The sequence below is a fragment of the Xenopus tropicalis genome, chromosome 9 (genome assembly GCF_000004195.4).
Source record: "Xenopus tropicalis strain Nigerian chromosome 9, UCB_Xtro_10.0, whole genome shotgun sequence".
Classification (NCBI taxonomy): domain Eukaryota; kingdom Metazoa; phylum Chordata; class Amphibia; order Anura; family Pipidae; genus Xenopus; species Xenopus tropicalis.
Genome location: NC_030685.2, coordinates 5,062,399 through 5,087,957, shown reverse-complemented (window position 1 = coordinate 5,087,957; position 25,559 = coordinate 5,062,399). Strand labels below are relative to the sequence as shown.

Genomic DNA, 25,559 nt, shown 5'->3' with positions numbered 1-25,559 from the left:
GGTTCTTCCCCAGTCTGAACTCCCTCCCCCAAAGTGCCTAAGTAAAAAGGTACAAACTGGGGGGCCCCATTGGTGGTGGGGGGAGGGGTACCCCCGGGTGGGGAGCCCCAGTGGGCCCTGCAGGGGCCAGTCCGACCCTGCTTCAGACTAGCTGTAACCAGCTAACAAGGAATTTGTGTGAGACAAAAGTCACAATGTATTTAATCCATAAAAACAGACAGAAGCCTTACGCGTTTCGTACCTAGGGGCACTTAATCATAGGCTGCTTATGATTAAGTACCCCTAGGTACGAAACGAGTAAGGCTTCTGTCTGTTTTTATGGATTAAATACATTGTGACTTTTTTATGAATATACGATTAGCTGCTTCTTATGACTTTTTGATACTATGTGGGTACCAGAAGTGCCTGCTGTTTTCTCTTTGAGCCCCTGGACCCATCTCATTTGGGGGTAAGACTCTACAATCAGTTGCACAAATGTGTATATTCAGTACCTAAATTCCCTATTCAGAACACTGGGCCCAAAATGCACCCAGGTGAAGTTCTACTGCAACTCCCGGTATCCTAGCAACAACAGGGCGAGGGGGGGGGGTGTTCCCTTGGGTCCCAGCTTCCCCAGCGGCCCCTATTCACCAGCCCTGCGAGTCACACGATATAGTGAGGGTACTGAGGATACTGAGGGCACAGACTCATCCCAATTGCGCTACATTTACTACTCTCAGGCTTTACCCTCAGCTTTCAAACGGAGCAAATGCCGCTTTTATCTCTACTACGCATGCTCCCAGCGCCTAACACTTCCGGTGCCAGGGGAACTTCCGCTGACATCAGTTGCTTTGTCTCCTTAGTGCGCATGCGGCTGGGAGTCAGCGCAGGGGATTGTGGGAGCCCTGAGGCACGGTAAGCCGAAGGCGCTGCGCATTGTGTATGAGGGGAGGGGCGGAATAATGACAAGTCGGTAGGGGGTGAGCAGTGATAGCATGGGAAGGTACTGGCTGTCAGGACATAGAGCAAATACAGCTTCTCATTGTTTCTAGCCATAAACCCTCCCTGTTATCAGCTGACTTCATCTAAATAGCTTTATTGAGCTCTGTATAAACAACCCCCTACCACAATGCTGTCATTGGCAGTTGCCCTACCAACATAAGGCATTCATGTGCCCACACATGGGCCTCTCCTTGTCCCACAGGGGGAATTATAATGAAGAAATAAAATAGAAACCTGCCTGTAATTGATAGAGAACCCCTGATCTGAATGTTCTGTTGGTTCCTTCATATCGTTGTTTGTTTTGCAGACGTGCAGCCTGTGGCACTGGATCCCCTTATGGATCATAACCTGCGATGGTGGGATCCCCGCTGACGTTAAGGTGAGGAAGTGTAACATAACGGGCCCTTTCCTGTGTTCTGATTTGTAGCCGGTATCTACCTGTCATAATGAACAGGAATCAATAAGCTGTATAGAGAATGGCACTTAGTGATATCAGTCCTAGCTGAGTCTGTGCAGCCCCGGCTGTAATACAGACGGATAATAAAGGCCCCCAAGGAGTCCCTTAGATTTTACTGCAGCGGGTACATGGTTTCCTATAACTCACAGGTTTCATATGACAGCCAAGATACATCACTAATAACCATCCAGATATTTATAATAAGTTATTCATGGCCATATGTGCTTTGGTAGAAACCCAAGGCAACTGATCAGATCATTGTTTTATGTACGGTTGTGAACAAGGCTATCCAGTAATTGATTGGCATATGTTGCTGCCATGGTACAGTGTGCCCAGTGTTAGTAAATGAGCCTCCATGATGTTTGATATATGACCAATATAACTCATATGGTCACAGAACCCCTCAGTGACTGCTAATATCCTTATCATTTACAGTAGGGGGTACATTATCCCTTATAATACATGAGTGATACTCAGAGTTCCCTGTATAACTCAGCCTGCAGCCTTGTGCCTTTATATGGGCACAGAACCCCTCAGTGACTGCTAATATCCTTATCATTTACAGTAGGGGGTACATTATCCCTTATAATACATGAGTGATACTCAGAGTTCCCTGTATAACTCAGCCTGCAGCCTTGTGCCTTTATATGGGCACAGAACCCCTCAGTGACTGCTAATATCCTTATCATTTACAGTAGGGGGTAGATTATCCCTTATAATACATGAGTGATACTCAGAGTTCCCTGTATAACTCAGCCTGCAGCCTTGTGCCTTTATATGGGCACAGAACCCCTCAGTGACTGCTAATATCCTTATCATTTACAGTAGGGGGTACATTATCCCTTATAATACATGAGTGATACTCAGAGTTCCCTGTATAACTCAGCCTGCAGCCTTGTGCCTTTATATGGGGGGCACAGAACCCCTCAGTGACTGCTAATATCCTTATCATTTACAGTAGGGGGTACATTATCCCTTATAATACATGAGTGATACTCAGAGTTCCCTGTATAACTCAGCCTGCAGCCTTGTGCCTTTATATGGGGGGCACAGAGCCCCTCAGTGACTGCTAATATCCTTATCATTTACAGTAGGGGGTACATTATCCCTTATAATACATGAGTGATACTCAGAGTTCCCTGTATAACTCAGCCTGCAGCCTTGTGCCTTTATATGGGCACAGAACCCCTCAGTGACTGCTAATATCCTTATCATTTACAGTAGGGGGTACATTATCCCTTATAATACATGAGTGATACTCAGAGTTCCCTGTATAACTCAGCCTGCAGCCTTGTGCCTTTATATGGGCACAGAACCCCTCAGTGACTGCTAATATCCTTATCATTTACAGTAGGGGGTAGATTATCCCTTATAATACATGAGTGATACTCAGAGTTCCCTGTATAACTCAGCCTGCAGCCTTGTGCCTTTATATGGGCACAGAACCCCTCAGTGACTGCTAATATCCTTATCATTTACAGTAGGGGGTAGATTATCCCTTATAATACATGAGTGATACTCAGAGTTCCCTGTATAACTCAGCCTGCAGCCTTGTGCCTTTATATGGGCACAGAACCCCTCAGTGACTGCTAATAACCTTATCATTTACAGTAGGGGGTACATTATCCCTTATAATACATGAGTGATACTCAGAGTTCCCTGTATAACTCAGCCTGCAGCCTTGTGCCTTTATATGGGGGGCACAGAACCCCTCAGTGACTGCTAATATCCTTATCATTTACAGTAGGGGGTACATTATCCCTTATAATACATGAGTGATACTCAGAGTTCCCTGTATAACTCAGCCTGCAGCCTTGTGCCTTTATATGGGGGGCACAGAGCCCCTCAGTGACTGCTAATATCCTTATCATTTACAGTAGGGGGTACATTATCCCTTATAATACATGAGTGATACTCAGAGTTCCCTGTATAACTCAGCCTGCAGCCTTGTGCCTTTATATGGGCACAGAACCCCTCAGTGACTGCTAATATCCTTATCATTTACAGTAGGGGGTACATTATCCCTTATAATACATGAGTGATACTCAGAGTTCCCTGTATAACTCAGCCTGCAGCCTTGTGCCTTTATATGGGGGGCACAGAGCCCCTCAGTGACTGCTAATATCCTTATCATTTACAGTAGGGGGTACATTATCCCTTATAATACATGAGTGATACTCAGAGTTCCCTGTATAACTCAGCCTGCAGCCTTGTGCCTTTATATGGGCACAGAACCCCTCAGTGACTGCTAATATCCTTATCATTTACAGTAGGGGGTACATTATCCCTTATAATACATGAGTGATACTCAGAGTTCCCTGTATAACTCAGCCTGCAGCCTTGTGCCTTTATATGGGGGGCACAGAACCCCTCAGTGACTGCTAATATCCTTATCATTTACAGTAGGGGGTACATTATCCCTTATAATACACGAGTGATACTCAGAGTTCCCTGTATAACTCAGCCTGCAGCCTTGTGCCTTTATATGGGGGGCACAGAACCCCTCAATGACTGCTAATATCCTTATCATTTACAGTAGGGGGTACATTATCCCTTATAATACATGAGTGATACTCAGAGTTCCCTGTATAACTCAGCCTGCAGCCTTGTGCCTTTATATGGGCACAGAACCCCTCAGTGACTGCTAATATCCTTATCATTTACAGTAGGGGTACATTATCCCTTATAATACATGAGTGATACTCAGAGTTCCCTGTAGAACTCAGCCTGCAGCCTTGTGCCTTTATATGGGCACAGAACCCCTCAGTGACTGCTAATATCCTTATCATTTACAGTAGGGGTACATTATCCCTTATAATACATGAGTGATACTCAGAGTTCCCTGTATAACTCAGCCTGCAGCCTTGTGCCTTTATATGGGGGGCACAGAACCCCTCAGTGACTGCTAATATCCTTATCATTTACAGTAGGGGTACATTATCCCTTATAATACATGAGTGATACTCAGAGTTCCCTGTATAACTCAGCCTGCAGCCTTGTGCCTTTATATGGGCACAGAACCCCTCAGTGACTGCTAATATCCTTATCATTTACAGTAGGGGTACATTATCCCTTATAATACATGAGTGATACTCAGAGTTCCCTGTATAACTCAGCCTGCAGCCTTGTGCCTTTATATGGGGGGCACAGAACCCCTCAGTGACTGCTAATATCCTTATCATTTACAGTAGGGGGTACATTATCCCTTATAATACATGAGTGATACTCAGAGTTCCCTGTATAACTCAGCCTGTAGCCTTGTGCCTTTATACTGATGAATACACACAGGCTTTTCTGAAAGGGGCAGCCTTTATGATCACCAGAGCGTTCACATGGGGGGAAAACATGTATAGTGTGTGGGAAAAAGCTTCTCTAAAATGGCAGACTGCAAAATCAGCCCTGAGTTCACACTGGGGAGACGTCATTCTTGTGTACGGGATAACTTTCTAAAGAGAACCCATTGCAATCACCAGAGATTCACGCAGACGAGAAGCCGTTCATTTGTCTGTGGGGAGAGTTTCTCTCAGCAGGGAACCCGTCACACTCACCAGAAAGTCTACCTTTCACTTGCACTGAGTGGGGGAAACGCTTGTACACAACGCCGGCTTCTGAGCCGCCAAAATATTCTCACCGGGGCAAAACCTTCTCTTGTACAGAGTGCGGGGAGAGCTGCTCTCTAAAGAATCCTCTTCATCGGCACCGAGAAATCCACAAAGGGGAAAACACCTCAGCTACTGAGCAGAAGGAAGAATAAATCAGTTTGAGACCAACCTATAGTTAGGGAAGACCGATTCCATGTGTAGGTAATAAGGGGAGCTTTCAGAAACAAACTGTCATTTGTCGAACTGGATGTGATCTGATATTCCATATTTAACAGGGAAAAAAGCTGAAAAATCAGTATTGTAAATTAAACCGAGGTGTTCATTGTGCCCGGGAAAATGAGAATCAGCTGCCCAGTTTCTCCAGCCTGTTTCCTAGCTGATGGGATACACAGGATTGGCCAGTCAGGCAGTAGGAACTCTTATTAAGATCACACAAAACCAATATATTCTGGAATACTGGATTGGTTTTACATATAATAAACACAACTCTCTTCTTATTGCTTTCATGTGTTTTGTCTTTTAACACCGTTTCCAACAATGTTTTTTTTTAATGGAAAACAAGTGACTTTTTGGGTGCAAGATATTGTCCTTATGATCTCAGTTTTGCGCAAGAACAAACCAAATATATATGTTTTTTGTGTACATTGACTGGATTGGACACCTGAATCCACTACATTAACTCAGTCTATACAGCTGAACAAGTCCCTCTCTATCCCATACGTTCAGATTTCCCATTGGTGCATCAGTATAGCGTGGAGAAGCCTCAATATCATCTAAATGGCTGCCAGTGAGAGAGAGCAAAGTATACAATTATATGAACACAGGATCTTCTATGTAACAGAAACCACCAAGAAATGGGGGAATGACATTATCCTTATATATAAAAATTGTATTTTTGCGATTCTCTGAATTATAACTTTGCTTTACTGTATTTGCAGCAATTACATCTAAAACAGGCTCTTTCTGAATCTATGGCTGAGTAAATACTTGGTATATATATACACTGAGCAAGTAGATACATGTCTCCCATTTATCTGAATAGGAAGCAGCTATCAGTTGGGGCAGGAGTTTTCCCAAGAGTCTCTTATGCTCATTTGCTATTGGTTTATGCTGGGTAAATAACTGAGTGTATATACAGTAAAGGTCCCCATACACTGGCAGATTCTTCTCCCGATATCCCCACCTACGGGTGGGCGATATTGGAAGAATCCAGGGTAATTCGATCGTTTGGCTCTGGGGCCAAGCGATCGAATTATAATGATGGGCATAGGTAAAGTCGGTACGGGGACCGCATCAACGAGCCGATGCGGTCCCCAATCTGACTAGATTTTCTAACCTGCCTGATCAGATCAGATATCGGTTGGGCAGGCCTGTTGGAAGTGCCCATACACGGGCCGATTAGCTGCCGAATCGGTCCAAGGGACCCATATCAGCAGCTACTATCTGCCCGTGTATGGGGCCCTTAAGTGTGAATGCATCAGTTTGCAGTCAGTGAGTGGTTTATTGTGTCTGTGTGCAACCTAAGGAGAGACCTTCAGTGATATTTTGGGTGTAGGTGGAAGTCCTTTGCTTTTACACTAACTGCCTAATCAAGTGACACTGCTGCCAGTTACCAGATATCCTGCTTTCTACCATGACAGGGGTCCCCTTGTGATGGATCAGAAACCTGTTCTAATACACTATGAATCTGAATCAAGGAATGGACTTTGGTTCCCTGTCCATTGTCTCCATGGATTCGCTGATTGAAAAAAGGTGGGTAGCGGAGAAACTAGAGAATGATCATCTGACCACAATAAACAAGTTCACATATGGAATGAATCTGTGAAGATCAGCCGGTGGCAGTTGGGAGCATGGCCGGTAGCTTTATAAATGCTGAAACCCTAAAACCTGAACCTCGAGATATGAAAGTTAAGAAAGAAGAGCGGGACTCTAACAACCATCTGTCCCAAATAAAAACCGAAAGGCCTTTATTGTGTATTGCTGAACCTGTACCAGAAATAATACAGATAAAAATAGAGGATGGGGCAGGATATGCTGAAGACGACCTGAATGCAACTGAATGTGCAGCAGTTACATTTACCGATGGGGAGTTGGACTCCACAATAAAGACTGAAACTGGTTTCCCAGAGGATGAAACAGAAGTATTAAAGGTAAAGATAGAGGAGGATGAAGCGTCAGACTGTGCCGATGGGAAAAGTTCAAATGATGAGAGAAACGGGAGCTTACAAACATCCCAGTCTGGGCTTCAGAGCCCTTCAGTGCCAGATAGCAGCAGCTCCCCTCATTCTATGGATACAGGTGGGAAACCAAATGCTGACAGGTACGAGGAATGCTCAGCTAAGCCCAACATGTGTTCTAAATGTGGAAAATGCTTCTCTGTGAAAAGGGCTCTTCTTTCCCACAAATGTGGGAGGAAAAGAAAATGTTTCACTAGTCGTAAAAGAAGTCACTGTGAGGAGACACCTTTCATTTGTAATCACTGTGGAAAGTGCTTTGGTAGGAAACATAACATGCAAAAGCATCAGTTTGTTCACACAGGGGAGAAACCATTCATCTGTACAGAATGTGGGAAAAGATTCTCGCAGAAGAGCATCCTTCACAGGCACTATGCCATTCACACGGGGGAGAAACCATTCACCTGCACAGAATGTGGGAAAACCTTCTCCCAAAAGGGCAATCTCCAAGCTCACCAGAAGGTCCACACAGGAGAGAAGCCTTTCCGATGCATAGAGTGTGGGAAGTTGTTTTCTAGAAAGAATGAGCTTCGACGGCACTATAGAATTCACACGGGGGAGAAACCATTCACCTGCGCAGAATGTGGGAAATGCTTCTCTGCCAAGCGAAAACTCGACTTACACCAGGTAGGGCACATAGCGGAGATGAAATATAAGTGTAGAGAAGGTGCCAATAACTTTTCTCAAGAGAGTCATCAGCAAGAACATACAGAGGAAAAATCATATACGCATTCAGAGAGTGCTTCCCTTACGAGCTGCCTTTACTACCAACAGAACCATCGCCCCAAACCTTATCCATGCACTGAATGTGAGAAAAGATTTTGCAAAAAGAAAACCCTCCTCACACACCTGAAGAATCACACAGGGGAGAAACCATTCACATGTTCAGAATGTGGGAAGTGCTTCACTGAAAAAATCCGACTTCAGGAACACCAGAAGGTACACACCGGGGAGAGACCGTTTATATGTACGGAATGTGGCAAAGGCTTCTCTAAGAAGGACAGACTCCAGACACACTTGATAGTGCATACAAGGGAGACCCCTCACGCCTGTAAGGAATGTGGGAAAAGCTTTTCTCTAAAGAACAGCCTTGTTAGGCACCAAAGGGTCCACACAGGGGAGAAACCTTTTACATGTACACTATGTGGGAAAAGCTTCTCTACGAAATGCTGGCTTCAGAGTCACCAGACTGTTCATACAGGGGAGAAACCATTTGCATGTACGGTTTGTGGGAAGAGGTTTTCGTTAAAGCATAGCTTAGACAGGCACGGCAAGGTTCATCCAGAGAAAATACATGTACTTGTGGGAGATGCCTTCATATAAAGGAACAGCCTCTAGCCCTGTAGGGACTGGGTTACAGGCTAAACTAGTTGCTAAGATCCCACTAACTTACCAACCAGTGGGATGCTGACAATTAGATACAAGTTCCATGTTAAAGGAACACTATCATGGGAAAACATGTTACAAAACCATCAGTTACTAGAGTTTCTCTAGCAGAATCCTGCATTGTAATCTGTTTTTTCCACGGGGCTAGCCATGTTCTTCATCAGCAGAACAATGGGAAGGGAGCAAGATAGCAGCTCCCAGTAGGTATCAGAATAGCACTCAATAGTAAGAAATCCAAGTCCGGCTTGGGACTCCTCCAGTTACATGGGAGTAGGAGAAACAATAGGTTAGCTGAAAGCAGTTCTAATGTGTAGCGCTGGCTGAAAGCTCAGACTCAGGCACACTTTACTGCTGCGCTGCAAGTTGGAGTGATATCCCCCCCTCCCCCCCAGCAGCCGATCAGCAGAACAATGGGAAGGGAGCAAGATAGCAGCTCCCAGTAGGTATCAGAATAGCACTCAATAGTAAGAAATCCAAGTCCAGCTTGGGACTCCTCCAGTTACATGGGAGTAGGAGAAACAATAGGTTAGCTGAAAGCAGTTCTAATGTGTAGCGCTGGCTGAAAGCTCAGACTCAGTCACACTTTACTGCTGCGCTGCAAGTTGGAGTGATATCCCCCCCCCTCACCCCCAGCAGCCGATCAGCAGAACAATGGGAAGGGAGCAAGGTAGCAGCTCCCAGTAGGTATCAGAATAGCACTCAATAGTAAGAAATCCAAGTCCAGCTTGGGACTCCTCCAGTTACATGGGAGTAGGAGAAACAATAGGTTAGCTGAAAGCAGTTCTAATGTGTAGCGCTGGCTGAAAGCTCAGACTCAGTCACACTTTACTGCTGCGCTGCAAGTTGGAGTGATATCCCCCCCCCTCACCCCCAGCAGCCGATCAGCAGAACAATGGGAAGGGAGCAAGATAGCAGCTCCCAGTAGGTATCAGGATAGCACTCAATAGTAAGAAATCCAAGTCCAGCTTGGGACTCCTCCAGTTACATGGGAGTAGGAGCAACAATAGGTTAGCTGAAAGCAGTTCTAATGTGTAGCGCTGGCTGAAAGCTCAGACTCAGTCACACTTTACTGCTGCGCTGCAAGTTGGAGTGATATCCCCCCCCCTCACCCCCAGCAGCCGATCAGCAGAACAATGGGAAGGGAGCAAGGTAGCAGCTCCCAGTAGGTATCAGGATAGCACTCAATAGTAAGAAATCCAAGTCTGGCTTGGGACTCCTCCAGTTACATGGGAGTAGGAGAAACAATAGGTTAGCTGAAAGCAGTTCTAATGTGTAGCGCTGGCTGAAAGCTCAGACTCAGTCACACTTTACTGCTGCGCTGCAAGTTGGAGTGATATCCCCCCTCCCCCCCAGCAGCCGATCAGCAGAACAATGGGAAGGGAGCAAGATAGCAGCTCCCAGTAGGTATCAGGATAGCACTCAATAGTAAGAAATCCAAGTCCAGCTTGGGACTCCTCCAGTTACATGGGAGTAGGAGCAACAATAGGTTAGCTGAAAGCAGTTCTAATGTGTAGCGCTGGCTGAAAGCTCAGACTCAGTCACACTTTACTGCTGCGCTGCAAGTTGGAGTGATATCCCCCCCCCTCACCCCCAGCAGCCGATCAGCAGAACAATGGGAAGGGAGCAAGGTAGCAGCTCCCAGTAGGTATCAGAATAGCACTCAATAGTAAGAAATCCAAGTCCAGCTTGGGACTCCTCCAGTTACATGGGAGTAGGAGAAACAATAGGTTAGCTGAAAGCAGTTCTAATGTGTAGCGCTGGCTGAAAGCTCAGACTCAGTCACACTTTACTGCTGCGCTGCAAGTTGGAGTGATATCCCCCCCCCTCACCCCCAGCAGCCGATCAGCAGAACAATGGGAAGGGAGCAAGATAGCAGCTCCCAGTAGGTATCAGGATAGCACTCAATAGTAAGAAATCCAAGTCCAGCTTGGGACTCCTCCAGTTACATGGGAGTAGGAGCAACAATAGGTTAGCTGAAAGCAGTTCTAATGTGTAGCGCTGGCTGAAAGCTCAGACTCAGTCACACTTTACTGCTGCGCTGCAAGTTGGAGTGATATCCCCCCCCCCTCACCCCCAGCAGCCGATCAGCAGAACAATGGGAAGGGAGCAAGGTAGCAGCTCCCAGTAGGTATCAGGATAGCACTCAATAGTAAGAAATCCAAGTCTGGCTTGGGACTCCTCCAGTTACATGGGAGTAGGAGAAACAATAGGTTAGCTGAAAGCAGTTCTAATGTGTAGCGCTGGCTGAAAGCTCAGACTCAGTCACACTTTACTGCTGCGCTGCAAGTTGGAGTGATATCCCCCCTCCCCCCCAGCAGCCGATCAGCAGAACAATGGGAAGGGAGCAAGATAGCAGCTCCCAGTAGGTATCAGGATAGCACTCAATAGTAAGAAATCCAAGTCCAGCTTGGGACTCCTCCAGTTACATGGGAGTAGGAGCAACAATAGGTTAGCTGAAAGCAGTTCTAATGTGTAGCGCTGGCTGAAAGCTCAGACTCAGTCACACTTTACTGCTGCGCTGCAAGTTGGAGTGATATCCCCCCCCCTCACCCCCAGCAGCCGATCAGCAGAACAATGGGAAGGGAGCAAGGTAGCAGCTCCCAGTAGGTATCAGGATAGCACTCAATAGTAAGAAATCCAAGTCTGGCTTGGGACTCCTCCAGTTACATGGGAGTAGGAGAAACAATAGGTTAGCTGAAAGCAGTTCTAATGTGTAGCGCTGGCTGAAAGCTCAGACTCAGTCACACTTTACTGCTGCGCTGCAAGTTGGAGTGATATCCCCCCCCCTCACCCCCAGCAGCCGATCAGCAGAACAATGGGAAGGGAGCAAGGTAGCAGCTCCCAGTAGGTATCAGGATAGCACTCAATAGTAAGAAATCCAAGTCTGGCTTGGGACTCCTCCAGTTACATGGGAGTAGGAGAAACAATAGGTTAGCTGAAAGCAGTTCTAATTTGTAGCGCTGGCTGAAAGCTCAGACTCAGGCACAATGCACTGAGATGGCGCCTACACACCAATATTACAGCTGGAACCCATGTTTGCTGCCCTAGACGTTCTTGGTACCCTAGCAGGAGCACAAATCATTTCTCATATATCTTGAGGAAAGGGAAGTATTAAACAACTGTTAGATCTTGACAAAATTAGACCAAAAAGTATGAAAACAACTGATCAACTCACCACTGGATGTTGGGGGTCATTTTCCAATATTAAGGATGTAAAACTAATTCATGTTGTACGGGGCACTCACAGGGGTGGGTTTATAGATTATTGAGAAAATTAAACCAACATTCTTGGAATCAGGGGATAAAGATATAGCATGATAATTGTCTCTGGGCATGGGCCTTATGGTATATTCAGTATATATGAGAAACATGGAAAGCAGAAGATGGACGCTAATTACATAATGAATGATGAGCTGCTGATTACTTTATTACACTGTGTCTAATTAACTGTAATTGTTACAGCTCCGTTTGGCCTGACATTTTCCACTTCTTTTTTGGTTTGTCAGCGATTAAAAAAACAGATCAAATAAAGGAAAACAACACAAAAGCCTTTTGACAGTTTTAACTTGTTGATTAAAGATTTTTCCTTGCTCTGAATCTTCCCCTCTGCCTGCCCCCACAAACACAAATATTGTGGTAAATGGTATATATCCAACTATATATATGTCAGCATATAGCATTGTATCCCTTCACTTAAAAGAGAACTTATCCTGCCCCAGAGCAGGAGTCTGACTGACTGGAGGATGCCATATTGCTAGTCAGTGTCTGGCCAAACGCTGTGTCTGTGACCTCAAGGAAATAGGCAACCGCTATAGAACTGTGCACCTTAGAGTAGTACAACACTATTCCCCTCATCAGCTTATATATAGGTTATAATAAGGTGGGACAAACTCCATGGCAACCGGTACCACAACCGTCCTAGTCCTAGAACATAATCTGCGCTAGTACTGATACCAGCGGAAGCAATAAGGAACCTGCCGGAGATCCGGAAGTAGCCGTCTAACCATACTCCAATTAGGTTTAGAGCGGGATTGAGTTGTGATACCCGGAAGGTAGGGCTTGGAGACACTGTTTGGGGGAATGTGAGTGGACGAAGGGCTGGGGAGAGTGTAATGAGGCTAATTAGCATCGCATTTAAATACATGGAGCAGAGTATTCTGGGAATTAGACTTGAAGGATTGGGAGTCTGGGTGTAAAGGGATTTGGTCCTTTATCAAAGTAAAGGCGGCCATACACCAGCCATACACCCTTGAACCAATTCGGCAGCTTATTGGCCCATGTAGGGGCAGGAACAAGGGGCATGCCCGACCGATATCTGGCCAATTTCAGGCCAGATATCAGTTGGGCATGCCCCTCGTTCCTGCCCCTACATGGGCTGATAAGCTACCGAATCAGTCCAAGGCAGGTTAAAAGATTTAGTCGGATCGGGGAACGCATTGGATTGTTGATGTGGTCCCTGAACCGACTGCGCCCATTGCTCCCGTTGTAATTTGATTGTTCGGCCCAGGGCCAAATGATCGAGTTAGCCTCACCAAGCCCGCCGTTCTTCGCATGTATGGCCACCTTAACTTAGATTCAGCCTCATTTGTAATGTGACTACCTAACTCTCTCACATTAGTAAAGTATTGTGTACTGTGAGATATCGGGTAATTAATTTGTAGGAGGCACACAGCCAACAGGTAAGTAATGGGGGATCTGTGATTGGCTGCCCACAACCTATTTGGCTTCTGAAGAAGGACCATTAGAACACCCCCATCACTCAAGAACACAGAGAAGAACTAGAGGGGATCTATGGAGAGCACCAATAAAGTTTTTTTTTTTAGCCCACATTGAAGTCAGGTACCATATATTAATTTAAACACTATGGGCCTGATTCACTAAAGTTTATCGCACGCTTTTTTGCGGTAAAAAAGACGCGACAATTAGCGCGTGATTCACTACAGCATTTCTCGCGCTAGTTTTACCGCATACGTTCATTTCCGTGCTGAAAAGAATATGATCGCATGATTCACTATAACTTTTGCGCGCTAAATATCGCATTCGGCTATGCGAAAATTAACACCTACTACAGGCAGGCGAAGAATTATACAAAAGTACAGTAAATGATTTTTTGTCTGTGTTTCCCCCAGAGTGATGCAGCCGCCAGTTTGCAGGGAAATGTTCATTTTTAATACAGTAATTATCTGCAAGTATTGGCGTGTATGGCTAACATGGCGTGCGTTCATTTGCGCGACTATTTATATTTGGCTACAAGTGATGAAATGTTTCGCCAGGCATGGATTCGCAGCGAATTTTTGGACGTGCGTTGAATTTTTTTGCGGCGGATTTTTTCATGCGTTTCGCAAAACAATCCGCCAATGGTGAAACGCCTGAAAAAATTCACCGCACATACAAAAATTTGTACAAGCGTCAAAAAATAATAGTCACAGCAACAATTTTTTTGCCCGCACAACATTTTTGCCGTTTCGTGGATCTTTCGAAAGATTTGCTAATTTTCACTAAAGAAACCAGAACACATTTGCTCATCACTAGCGGCTACTATTTATAAGCATCTACTATTTATATGCTACTATTTATATGCTACCATTTATATGTGGCTAATATTTATATACACCATTTATATGCGGCAAAATTTTTATACACTATTTCTAAGCGACCATTCATATGCGGTGACTATTCGCGGGCGTAATTTAGCGCATGTACCAGCAAATACCGCATTGAAATAGTCTTCGCGAGTTAAATAACTCATGCAATATCGCGCGTAAAAAAGCGCGAGTATGCTTATAGTGAATCGTGCGAAAAATCGGCAAAATTAAGACGCGGTAAAAATTTTAACGCACGCTATAAATAGCGCACGTTAAATCGCACTTTAGTGAATCAGGCCCTATATGTCCCTTTTAATGTATCCTGTTTCCAGACCACTTACAAGCACTACAGTAGGTAGGGGTATATATAAAAAAGTACACATTTCTGAAAGATATCTTATTGTACCAAGGGAGCTCAGGATGGTGTGTGGTAATTCATTGTCATAAAAGGGTAACCTAAAATAACAGGTTACCACTAATGCTGCTTTCTGCCATGGCAGGTCTGTCCTTCCGGATCTTCGGCCCTTCTGATACCCAGTGAATGTGGATCAAGGAGCCTCCCATCTCAACATGGACTGAGGAACCCTACCCATGACTAACATGGAGGAACCGGAGAATGAGGCATCAGACTCGAAAGCCCCGGTGACCACCATAAAGTGTGAAATGGGTTCACTTATGGCTGGACTCCCACAGACTCAATCAGAATTGTTACGGATAAAGGCAGAGAAGGTAAAACGAGACTCCGATCAGCTGAATAGAATAAAAGATCAGAACATTTTCCTCATGGATAGGGCAAGTCTAAGGACTGGGTCTAGAGGAGTGAAACCGGAGAACGACAACTCCGATGTTCATTTGCTTACGATAAAGATGGAGTCTGACCCAGATATATTAAAGGTTAAAATAGAAAAGGAGGAAACAGACGCAGAAGATTGTCTGGAATCATCTAAACTCATATTATTTCCAAGCACAAACGAGGATCATCGCCCTAATGACGAGAGGAAGGGAAGATTGGAAACACTGCCATCGGTTCCAGCCACAAATGATTCCCCCGATACAGGGAAAGAACAGAGAGCTGGGTTGTGTATAGGGCTGTCACAGCACAACCCTCTGTCCGACCCCGAGTGTGACCCAGGCACAAGGTATGAGGATTCTCCAGCAATGTCAGAGTCCTCGGATGCTATCTATTGTAAGTGCAGAGACAGCCTTTCTCCAGACAGCACCCATATCTGCACCCATGCCATGAACGACAGTGTTCTCAGTAATCATAAGAAAGACCTTGCCGAGGAGAAAACATTTATTTGTACTCAGTGTGGCAAGAACTTCAGCACAAAACACAATTTCCATATACATCAGTTGGTCCACACAGGGGAGAAACCATTCACTTGCACAGAGTGCAGCAAAAGCTTCTCTCAGAAGAGCGTCCTCCACAGGCACCGGCGAATTCACACGCAGGAGAAACCATTCACCTGCACAGAATGTGGGGCGCGTTTCTCCCAGAAATCCATGCTTCACCGGCACCAGACCGTGCACACCGGGGCGAAACCATTCACCTGCACCGAATGTGGGAAAAACTTCTCCTATAAAAGCAACCTCCTCAGCCACCAGAAAGTTCACTTGGGGCAGAAACCGTTCACTTGCACAGAGTGCGGCAAAGACTTTTCTCTGAAGAGCACCCTGAACAGGCACCAGAAGGTTCACACTGGGGAGAAACCATTCCCGTGTCCAGAGTGCGGGAAAAGCTTCTCTCAGAAGAGCCACCTGTTAAACCACGAGAAATTCCACAGGGGGGAGAAGCGCTTCACATGCACAGAATGCGGAAAAGGTTTCTCTGAGAAGAGCCCACTTCTGGCCCACCTTAGGGGCCACACAGAGCAAAGGGCAGCTTTATAGCATCCACATCATAAGCTTGGTTAGTGTAGCACTAGGAAGTCCTTCTGATACTCCCTTCTCGGGGACTTCCTGCTCATCTAGACTTGTTCCACAGCAGCCTTCCTGCCACGGAATTGTGATACCAACAGGAAACGTGCACACTAAAATGTATGCACTTTTCATAAAGATGACTTTTTTATGAGTGTCGTTAGTACTTATCTTAATTTAGATTATCTCAACAACTTGGGCACATAAATCATATTGGTCACGGCTACCTGCTGGATTGTAATGGTGGGTGCTGGTGGGCTGCCTGCCACTGACAACAGTATGTATGTATATCTTTATTTATAAAGTGTTACTTATGTACCCAGCGCTTTACAGTAGAATACATCAATACAAACGGGGTTAAAGATAATAATAGATAAATACACAGTATAACAATAAATACAAGATACAGTTGCAATAAGTTAAGTCAAAGACACAAGAGGATGGAGGTCCCTGCCCCGTAGAGCTTACAATCTATAACAGTGGGAAGTTCCTTGAGTTGCTGTCACTGCTATGGTCACGTTAGGGTTACGGGGAAGGTGCTGAAGGCTTGCAGATTACTTCTGTGGCTTCTGTGGTACAATTCCATCTGTTTTTCAGAGAGAGCTGGAAGGTACAGGGGATTCAAGGGTGTCAGGGAGTTGAGGTTGGCACGTGTGCAGTGATAGGAATCCCACTAAACTTTACTTGTCTTTAAATGGGTAGTTCACTTTTACATGGGGATCCCTGGAGTAGGGGCTCATTTTTGAATTCCTGCCTTGGAGCAAGTTTAGGTTGCATAAAAACCATGTGTTCTACTAACAGAGACTCCTATAGGCTGCCAATCCACACAGGGGCTACCAATAGCCAATTACAGCCCTTATTTGGCACCCCTATAAAGCTTTTCATGTTTGTGTTTCCCACTAACTCATTTTACATTTGAATGTGCCTCACAGGTAAAAAGGCTGGGGATTCCTGATATAGACAGAGTTTGCAACTGGTCTTTTTTATTTTATTAGCTTTTATTATTCATTTGCTTTTTGTTCAGCAGATCTGCACTTTGGCTTTTCAGCAGCTACCTGGTTGCCAGGGTCCAATATACCTACACATCCAGGCGGCGGTGTGAATGACAGACTGGAAGATGAATAAGAGTGGCCTGAATAGAAAAATTAATAATAAAAGAGTTTTTGCCCGCCAGGATCAGGCAAAACATTAAATAACAATTAAATATTAAACCCCATTCTCCCACGTGTGGCGTAGCTGTCAGTTTGCCAGCTCTGCTGTATGACCACCTTTACTATTCCCTCCATACTAAATGTACTAGCAGAGCAGCAGCTACTGACCCGGGCCCCAGGGACTGAATGACAGAGGATGGGGTTGAGTGACATTTTGTTTCCCCTGCACTACCACATGAATTATGAGTGGGGTATCAGGTAAACTATGAAAAATGAGCACTGTTCCCGCATAACATCCAGATACTGAGCTGCAAAAAGACAATGCACTGGAGCGCTGTGATCTGAGTTTCCAGCATTAAGACTCTGTAATGCACTTTACAAAACAAATATATATAAAAAAAAAAGGTATTGCACAGAGCGCCTATAGCAGCGGTTCTCAACCTGTGGGTGGCGAGCCCTTTGGGGGTCACCTAAGACCATCGGTAAACACATATTTCCGATGGTCTTAGGAATAATTTTATGGTTGGGGGGCACCACAACATTAGGAACTGTATTAAAGGGTTGGGGCATTAGGAAGGTTGAGAACCACTGGCCTATAGCAACGCTTCTGTGTTTGACAGAGAAGCAAAATCCTTCCAAATCCAGTATTCCAGTTCAACTAGCTCCTTCAGGCAGGCTATCACTCCTGTGCTCCTGTTGTAGCACTAATTACACATATAAGATAATGGAGGACACCTGACCCTGCAGGGCTTTGCTGCACATTAGTGTTTATTAGTGGGTTCCACTACATGTTCCGGGCAAAGCCCTTTTTCAAGTGAACAACATAACATCTGAACTAATAACATTTATGTGGTTCCAAGACCCAAGTCCAACCTCCCCCTTAACACCATTGGTTCCAAGCCGCCCAAGGGAGGGGTTACTGCTCCAGGGCACTCAGGAGCCTGACCCCCAAGAAAACTTTTTAAAGTCCAAAGTTATTTTTTATACATGGCCCAGGAACTGCCAAGCAGTTGTTCTTCCCCCACAGTGTAGCTTTAATAGAAATACATATTCCAGGCACAATACAATTCTAGCTGCTGATATCGGTCCCTTAGACAGATTCGGCAGCTAATCAGCCCGTATATGGGGACTACCAACTGGCCTGCCCGACCAATATCTGGCCTGAAATCGATCAGGCAGGTTAAAAAAATCTAGTTGGATCGGGGACCGCATCAGCTAGTTGATGTGGTCCCCGAACCGACTTTGCCTATACCCGTCATTATAATTCGATCGTTTGGCCCCAGGGCCATAGGTGTCAACGCCAAGCGAGCGGATCTGAAGGTGTATGGCCAAGAGGTGGCGTGAAATTTGTAACAAGTGCAGCCTTCATCTAATGGTGTTAACAATAGAGAGACTTAAAGGAGACATATCCTATAAAAATGAAGAATGTACCAGGGAATTATACTCCTCTAGATATAGAAGGATTGGGCTTAAAGTTGTGTTTCTGACTGATTTATTGAGAAATTCCCCCAAACCCCACTAGCCCCGCCCATCTGTGCCACTTCCTGCTGGCTGAATTCTCTGGATGAGCTGGGGGGGCGGCGGCCCTCCGTACCCTGCACTGTAGGATAGGAACCAATCAGCAGCTAGGCTGACCTGATAGGGAACTGAAGCCTGTCTGTGCTTGTGTGAGTGCAGGGCTGTGATTGGCTCTCCCCCTCCTACTGTGCTTCTGGCAGGGACCGTTAGGACACGCCCACCCCTCATGTGAAACCCAGACAGGGACCTGAGAGGATCTATAGGGAGCTCCAATAAAGGGGCCATTGTTACAGATAGGGTTAATGTTTAGCCCAAAGGGAAACCAGCACCGGATATTATTCATAATTGCCTACAGGGTTAGGGGTTTCCCATTTATCCTATCTGTCTCCTTTAAAGAGAAATTCTGCGCAACCCAAGGCATTACCAAAACTGAGGAGATATTCGGAGAGCAATCTGAGGCACTTAGGGGTATATTTATCATGCTGTGTAAAAAGTGGAGTGAAGCATTACTGGTGATGTTGCCCAGAGCAACCAATCAGCAATTAGATTTCAACAGTTACAAAATCAAATCAAAGCATCTGATTGGCTGCTATGAGCAACATCACCGGTGATGTTTTACTCCACTTTTTACACAGCAGGATAACTATACCCCTTAGTGTGTTTCAAGCAAAGGTGACTGAGGGAAAACAGGGGAAGCTCACGAGAGACACTGAGGATTACCTGCAAAATCGTGTGGAAAGCAGAACGAAAGAGACAGCATCCAGCAGGGAAACTTACAAGCAGCCGACTGCCCAGCTACAGCAGAGGAACAGGCAAGCAACGGGCACTAGGACCATGTGGGACTCCAGCAGGATCCAGACACAGGCAACGCGAGAACCGGACTCCTTGGTCACATGACACAGTAACTCTGTCTTCTGAGAGCAACAGAGCAGAGAGCGGTTTAGGGAAAGAGCCACAGCGGATACAGTGTCCAATAACCCAAGGGCCCCTATAGACCGGGAGAATTACCCTCAGAGGAGCCGACATCACAAGAGGTAAGAGGTTGTGAATATCTCTTTATGCATTGTCTGCCCCTGAGCGTAGGGTTAGGCTTTATTCCCTACCGCAATAACTTTATGGATTGGGAGATTGACTTTCCCAAGGTTACCCGCCAGCTGGGACTAAAGATGTGTTTCCCACAGGGTGACAAGCTTTGTAAGCAAGGAAAGACTATGGGGCATTAAAGAAAAAAAGTACATATATATATATATTCCCACAGTAACCAGTGTTAATATGGACACGTTGAACAGGTGGTGACATTCACAATAAGAAAGGAAGTGGATAACCTGGTGATAGAAGCCTATAGGACTGGTATTATAAACTTAAAGCAAAGGGATCTCCTTACTACTGAATTTCCCTTAATACCAGTACTTTATTTCCTACCCAAAATCCATAAGTCTTTGACTAACCCCCCGGGCAGACCTATTGTGGCAGGTATAGGTTCCGGGCTTGAACCACTATCTAAATGTGTGGGTAGCTGTTATGTTGTTCACTTAAAAAAGGGCTTTGCCCGGAACATGTAGTGGAACCCACTAATAAACACTAATGTGCAGCAAAGCCCTGCAGTGTCTGACAGAGAAGTGTAAGCGAAAGTTAGTGAGAGTACGGTGAGTCATGTGACCCGAGGAACTATATCGCGCAGCGGCAGTAGAACCTGAGCAGGTAAATTGCCAGCTGGGAGCTGTAGTTCCGACTAGCTTGGCCGCGCTGGTTTATTGGGAGCTGGCAGATTCAGAGACCTAGATTTCTATTTAGAGTTGCCAACTTCTTGTGGCAACATTTCCAGCTCTCCTATCATTATTATTATATATTACTATTATATATATATATATAACATACCCATCTGTGCCACTTCCTGCTGGCTGAATTCACTGGATGTGCAGGGGGGCCGGCGGCACTGTAGGATAGGAACCAATCAGCAGCTAGGCTGACCTGATAGGGAACTGAAGCCTGTCTGTGCTTGTGTGAGTGCAGGGCTGTGATTGGCTCTCCCCCTCCTACTGTGCTTCTGGCAGGGACCGTTAGGACACGCCCACCCCTCATTTGAAACCCAGACAGGGACCTGAGAGGATCTATAGGGAGCCCCAATAAAGGGGCCATTGTTACAGATAGGGTTAATGTTTAGCCCAAAGGGAAACCAGCACCGGATATTATTCATAATTGCCTACAGGGTTAGGGGTTTTCCTTTATCCTATATGTCTCCTTTAAAAGTCTTGCTTTCAGAAGGAATTATTTTCTTCTGCTTACTTTCTGCCATGACAGGTCTGTCTCTATAGACTGAAAGCCCTTCTGATACAGCGAATGTGGATCCCCAGACAGACAGAGGAGCCCCGCCCATTACCAACATGGATCCCTTCTCAACACTGAATGAAACAAGGAGGTTGGACAAGAAACCAAAGTATGAAATGTCAGACTGCAATTTTCTCCTGCCTGTGATCAAGCAGGAACCAGATCCATATTCCGAGGCCGACTTCCCTGAGGCCAAAGCGAAAATATTACAGATAAAAGTAGAGAAAGAAGAATCAGGCTCGGAATATGATGTGGAGAAACTGGAGGCTGTATCTAGAAAAGTGAAAGTGGAAAATGATTGGTCAGCCTCTAACGAGCATCTCATTATGGCTGGGAATGACCTAGAAACGTTGCAGGGAAATATAAAGGAGGAAGAGTTGGGCTGTGAAGGCACCGGGGCCGCACCGACTGATGGGGGGGAGTATTGGCAGTTACATACTCTAAGACCCCCAAGCTCAGCTAGTGACTCCCCCGATACTTTGGCCAATGACAGGGAGCTATTGAGCTCATCACAGAGTGAGTCTGAGGCGGAGTCAGGCCCAATGTACGAGGGCTGTGTGGGTAAAGCAACGTCATTGGCCTGTGTGTGTAATAAGTGTGGGAAGGGATTCTCAGCCAATAGCAATTTTCTCACACACATCTGCACCCCCCAAGCGAGTTTAACTGAAAGCCGTAAGGGAAATCCCACTATCAAGGAACCTCTTATTTGCCCTTCATGCGGAAAGCATTTCCGTAACCAGCAAAAACTAAAACTCCACCTGGCAATTCACAATGGGGAGAAACCATTCACTTGCACAGACTGCGGGAAAGGCTTCTCAGCCAAACGGCTACTGCGCATACACCTGCAGGTACACACGGGGGAGCGGCCATACTCGTGTAAAGAGTGCGGCAAAACCTTCGCCCGGAGAAGTCACCTGTACACCCATCGCAAAGTTCACACCGGGGAGAAACCGTACATCTGCACGGAATGTGGGAAAAGCTTCGCCAGGAAGATTCACCTTAACAACCACCATAAAGTCCACACGGGGGAGAAACCATTCACCTGCATAGAATGTGGCAAAAGCTTCTCTCAGAAAACAAACCTTTCCAAGCACCATAAGGTTCACACCGGGGAGAAACCATTCACCTGCCCTGACTGCGGGAAGAGCTTCTCTTCAAAGAGCAACCTGCACGTTCACCAAACGATTCACATCAAAAGGTACCTCTCCTTTGGGCCGGATGTGGGGCAAGGTCCTGGCTAAATGTACACGGTGCGGGGAGCAGAAACAACTCATGTATGTGCAAAAGGACCGGAGAGAGTTCTGAGCGTTACAGAACCATCGCACGACAGTATTCAGCCAATGAATGGCCTTGGATAATAATTCCACTGCTGCTCAGTTCTTTTGGGAGACTTTGCATTTATATCTGGGGCTCAGCTGTAATAGATGCACTCACGTAGCAGGGGCAACTAGAAGCCTTCAGTTGTGTGACTACACCTCTCTGCATTTCTCTGGTGTACACCAGCAATCCACTCATTCTGTATTTAAGACTAATACTTAATGTTTAGGGCTATTCCAATACCCATGACCTGCCAATTGCAGTAATTATTAGCAGGCCTCTATCTATAAGGAGATTATAAGCACAAAAATATGTTAGTGGGGGGGTTCAGTGCAACAAGGTGGGTGAGGGGGTTATGCCTCCTGGGGTCAGCCTGCAGCCCTCCTGTACAGCATGTGATTTAGCTTCTGCCAGGGGATGGCATTTAGGGGGCACGTTCCATTGTAAAAAATCATGCGTTTTGCAACATTTTGAAAATGCAGACTTAGTTTGCCCTATGTATAAACGTAAATTGGGCTCATTAAGTGGCTGTCTGAGATGCACTAACGGGTACTGCCGTCGCTACACGTACTGTACCCCATTATCACCCAATACAGGTATAGGACCCATTATCCAGACTGCTCGGGACCAAGGGTATTCCGGATAAGGGGTCTTTCCATAATTTGGCTCTCAATACCTTAAGCCTACTAAAAAATAAATAAAATATGAATTAAACCCAATAGGATTGTTTTGGCTCCAATAAGGATTAATTATATCTTAGTTGGGATCAAGTACAGGTACTGTTTTATTATTACAGAGAAAAGGGAATCATTTAACCATTAAATAAACCCAATAGGGCTGTTCTGCCCCCAATAAGGGGTAATTATATCTTAGTTGGGATCAAGTACAGGTACTGTTTTATTATTACAGAGAAAAGGGAATCATTTAACCATTAAATAAACCCAATAGGGCTGTTCTGCCCCCAATAAGGGGTAATTATATCTTAGTTGGGATCAAGTACAGGTACTGTTTTATTATTACAGAGAAAAGGGAATCATTTAACCATGAAATAAACCCAATAGGGCTGTTCTGCCCCAATAAGGGGTAATTATATCTTAGTTGGGATCAAGTACAGGTACTGTTTTATTATTACAGAGAAAAGGGAATCATTTAACCATGAAATAAACCCAATAGGGCTGTTCTGCCCCAATAAGGGGTAATTATATCTTAGTTGGGATCAAGTACAGGTACTGTTTTATTATTACAGAGAAAAGGGAATCATTTAACCATTAAATAAACCCAATAGGGCTGTTCTGCCCCAATAAGGGGTAATTATATCTTAGTTGGGATCAAGTACAGGTACTGTTTTATTATTACAGAGAAAAGGGAATCATTTAACCATTAAATAAACCCAATAGGGCTGTTCTGCCCCAATAAGGGGTAATTATATCTTAGTTGGGATCAAGTACAGGTACTGTTTTATTATTACAGAGAAAAAGGAAATCAGATTTAAAATTCTGTATTATTTGATTAAAATGGAGTCTATGGGAGACAGACTTTCCATAATTTGGAGCTTTCTGGATAATGGGTTTCCGGATAAGGGATCCCATACCTGTATATATCTGTGTACCTAGAATGAGTACTGGATTGTACCATGGCACGTGCCATTGGGGACCCCCCACCTACATGACAGTTGCTCACTGGAGAAGATACCAACATGTGTAGCCCCCTGTTCAGTCTAATTACGTTTGATCGACAAGTTATTTTATCCGTCGATGTCTAATTGTAGACAACTGGCAAATAAATACGCTTTGTATTATTCTCATGTATAAAGGACAGTGATGTTGCCTTTACTCATTTCACCCCACCCTACACCTGTGCTCCATTCCTGGCAACTTTGCCCAATCAGACTAAAGTGAAGCACCGTAAGTTGGACTGAACCCATGAGTAATGCTTGGCCATATGCACTGAGGTCTAATCGCAGGTCCTGGTGAATGGGATGAGATACAAAGCATTTGTTTCCCGTGTACATGGGGCAGGACTGTAGTTTATGATCAACCTACCTGAGCCTGAATGAATGGGAAAAGATCTATAGAACAAGATGAAGCCTGTAGGACACTGACTAAAGCATTAGCGGTAGCGCCCATTTCAGAAGCGTCAGGGACCTGCACTCTGCCACAAAGTCTTTGCATGGGAGGTAGATTCACATATGTTTTTTTTAAAGGGGGTAAATTATTGGTCAATACAGAAGTTGTAGGACCCAGGTCTCGTCCAAGACCTGTCTGCATGGGAGGTAGGTTATTGGTCCACTCAGGTTCCTAACATTCTGCCAACCAGTGCAATTGGGCCACAGGCACCGTGTGAAACCTTATATGTGATTATAAAGAACCTCTCCATAGTGATTGTGAGATTAACAAACTCCATTTTCCATCAGGGAGCACCTCACAAAAAGGGCCTGTAGGTACCCACCATACCCCTACCCATGAAGTATGTATTCGTACCACTGTAGGATGCATGTTCTGCTCATCTGTAGAAACCAAACACCTATAGCAACCACCCAGGAAGCAACGCTGGTTACTGAGGCTTTAGCATCCCACAGGAATAGGAGATTGTCATTTCCAAATATAATTGGTACCTCATCATTAAAGGCAACATATAATGTATGTAGAACCTTTATAATAATCTGATACAGAAGGTACTGCACAATTAAAGGGTAAGTACACAATGCCACCCCTACTATAACCGAAGCTGCTCCCAGGGAACATATTGTGGGAAAAACAATATTGTGCCAGTTAATTGTACTCATCTAAATATAGAAGGAATGGGCTTTAAAAAGTAGTTTCAGGCTGATTTATTGGAAATTTCTCCAAAAACCCCACTAGCCCCGCCCATCTGTTCCACTTCCTGCTGCCTCCTTTCCCAGGCTGTGCAGGGGGCGGTGACACTGTAGGATAGGAAGCAATCAGCAGCTAGGCTGACCTGATAGGGAACTGAAGCCTGTCTGTGCTTGTGTGAGTGCAGGGCTGTGATTGGCTCTCCCCCTCCTACTGTGCTTCTGGCAGGGACCGTTAGGACACGCCCACCCCTCATTTGAAACCCAGACA

General features: G+C 45.3%; 2 protein-coding genes across 2 annotated transcripts; both read left to right on the top strand.

Annotated features, from left to right (window-relative positions):
- The first annotated feature begins 792 nt into the window (after positions 1-792).
- On the top strand, positions 793-22,400 carry LOC101731414 (zinc finger protein 567). Its single transcript, XM_031893341.1, has 5 exons — positions 793-894; positions 1,289-1,360; positions 14,746-16,134; positions 19,488-19,695; positions 21,147-22,400. The coding sequence occupies exons 3-5, from the start codon at positions 14,837-14,839 to the stop codon at positions 22,398-22,400; spliced, it is 2,760 nt and encodes a 919-aa protein (XP_031749201.1). The 5' UTR covers positions 793-894; positions 1,289-1,360; positions 14,746-14,836.
- Positions 6,891-14,786, top strand: LOC108644474 (gastrula zinc finger protein XlCGF57.1-like). Its single transcript, XM_031893343.1, has 3 exons — positions 6,891-7,338; positions 7,855-8,493; positions 14,746-14,786. The coding sequence occupies exons 1-3, from the start codon at positions 6,891-6,893 to the stop codon at positions 14,784-14,786; spliced, it is 1,128 nt and encodes a 375-aa protein (XP_031749203.1).
- Positions 22,401-25,559: the final 3,159 nt, after the last annotated feature.

Excerpts from the sequence above, each read along its gene's own strand:
- LOC108644474 (XM_031893343.1), top strand. The coding sequence starts at position 6,891 with ATGGCCGGTAGCTTTATAAATGCTGAAACCCTAAAACCTGAACCTCGA. Across the intron at positions 7,339-7,854 it reads CCCTCATTCTATGGATACAG|AATGTGGGAAATGCTTCTCT; the intron begins GTGGGAAACCAA and ends TCACCTGCGCAG. Across the intron at positions 8,494-14,745 it reads AGGGGAGAAACCATTTGCAT|GTCTGTCCTTCCGGATCTTC; the intron begins GTACGGTTTGTG and ends CTGCCATGGCAG.
- LOC101731414 (XM_031893341.1), top strand. The coding sequence starts at position 14,837 with ATGACTAACATGGAGGAACCGGAGAATGAGGCATCAGACTCGAAAGCC. Across the intron at positions 16,135-19,487 it reads GAGCAAAGGGCAGCTTTATA|TGTGTTTCAAGCAAAGGTGA; the intron begins GCATCCACATCA and ends TATACCCCTTAG. Across the intron at positions 19,696-21,146 it reads CCAGCAGGATCCAGACACAG|ACTGAAAGCCCTTCTGATAC; the intron begins GCAACGCGAGAA and ends CTGTCTCTATAG.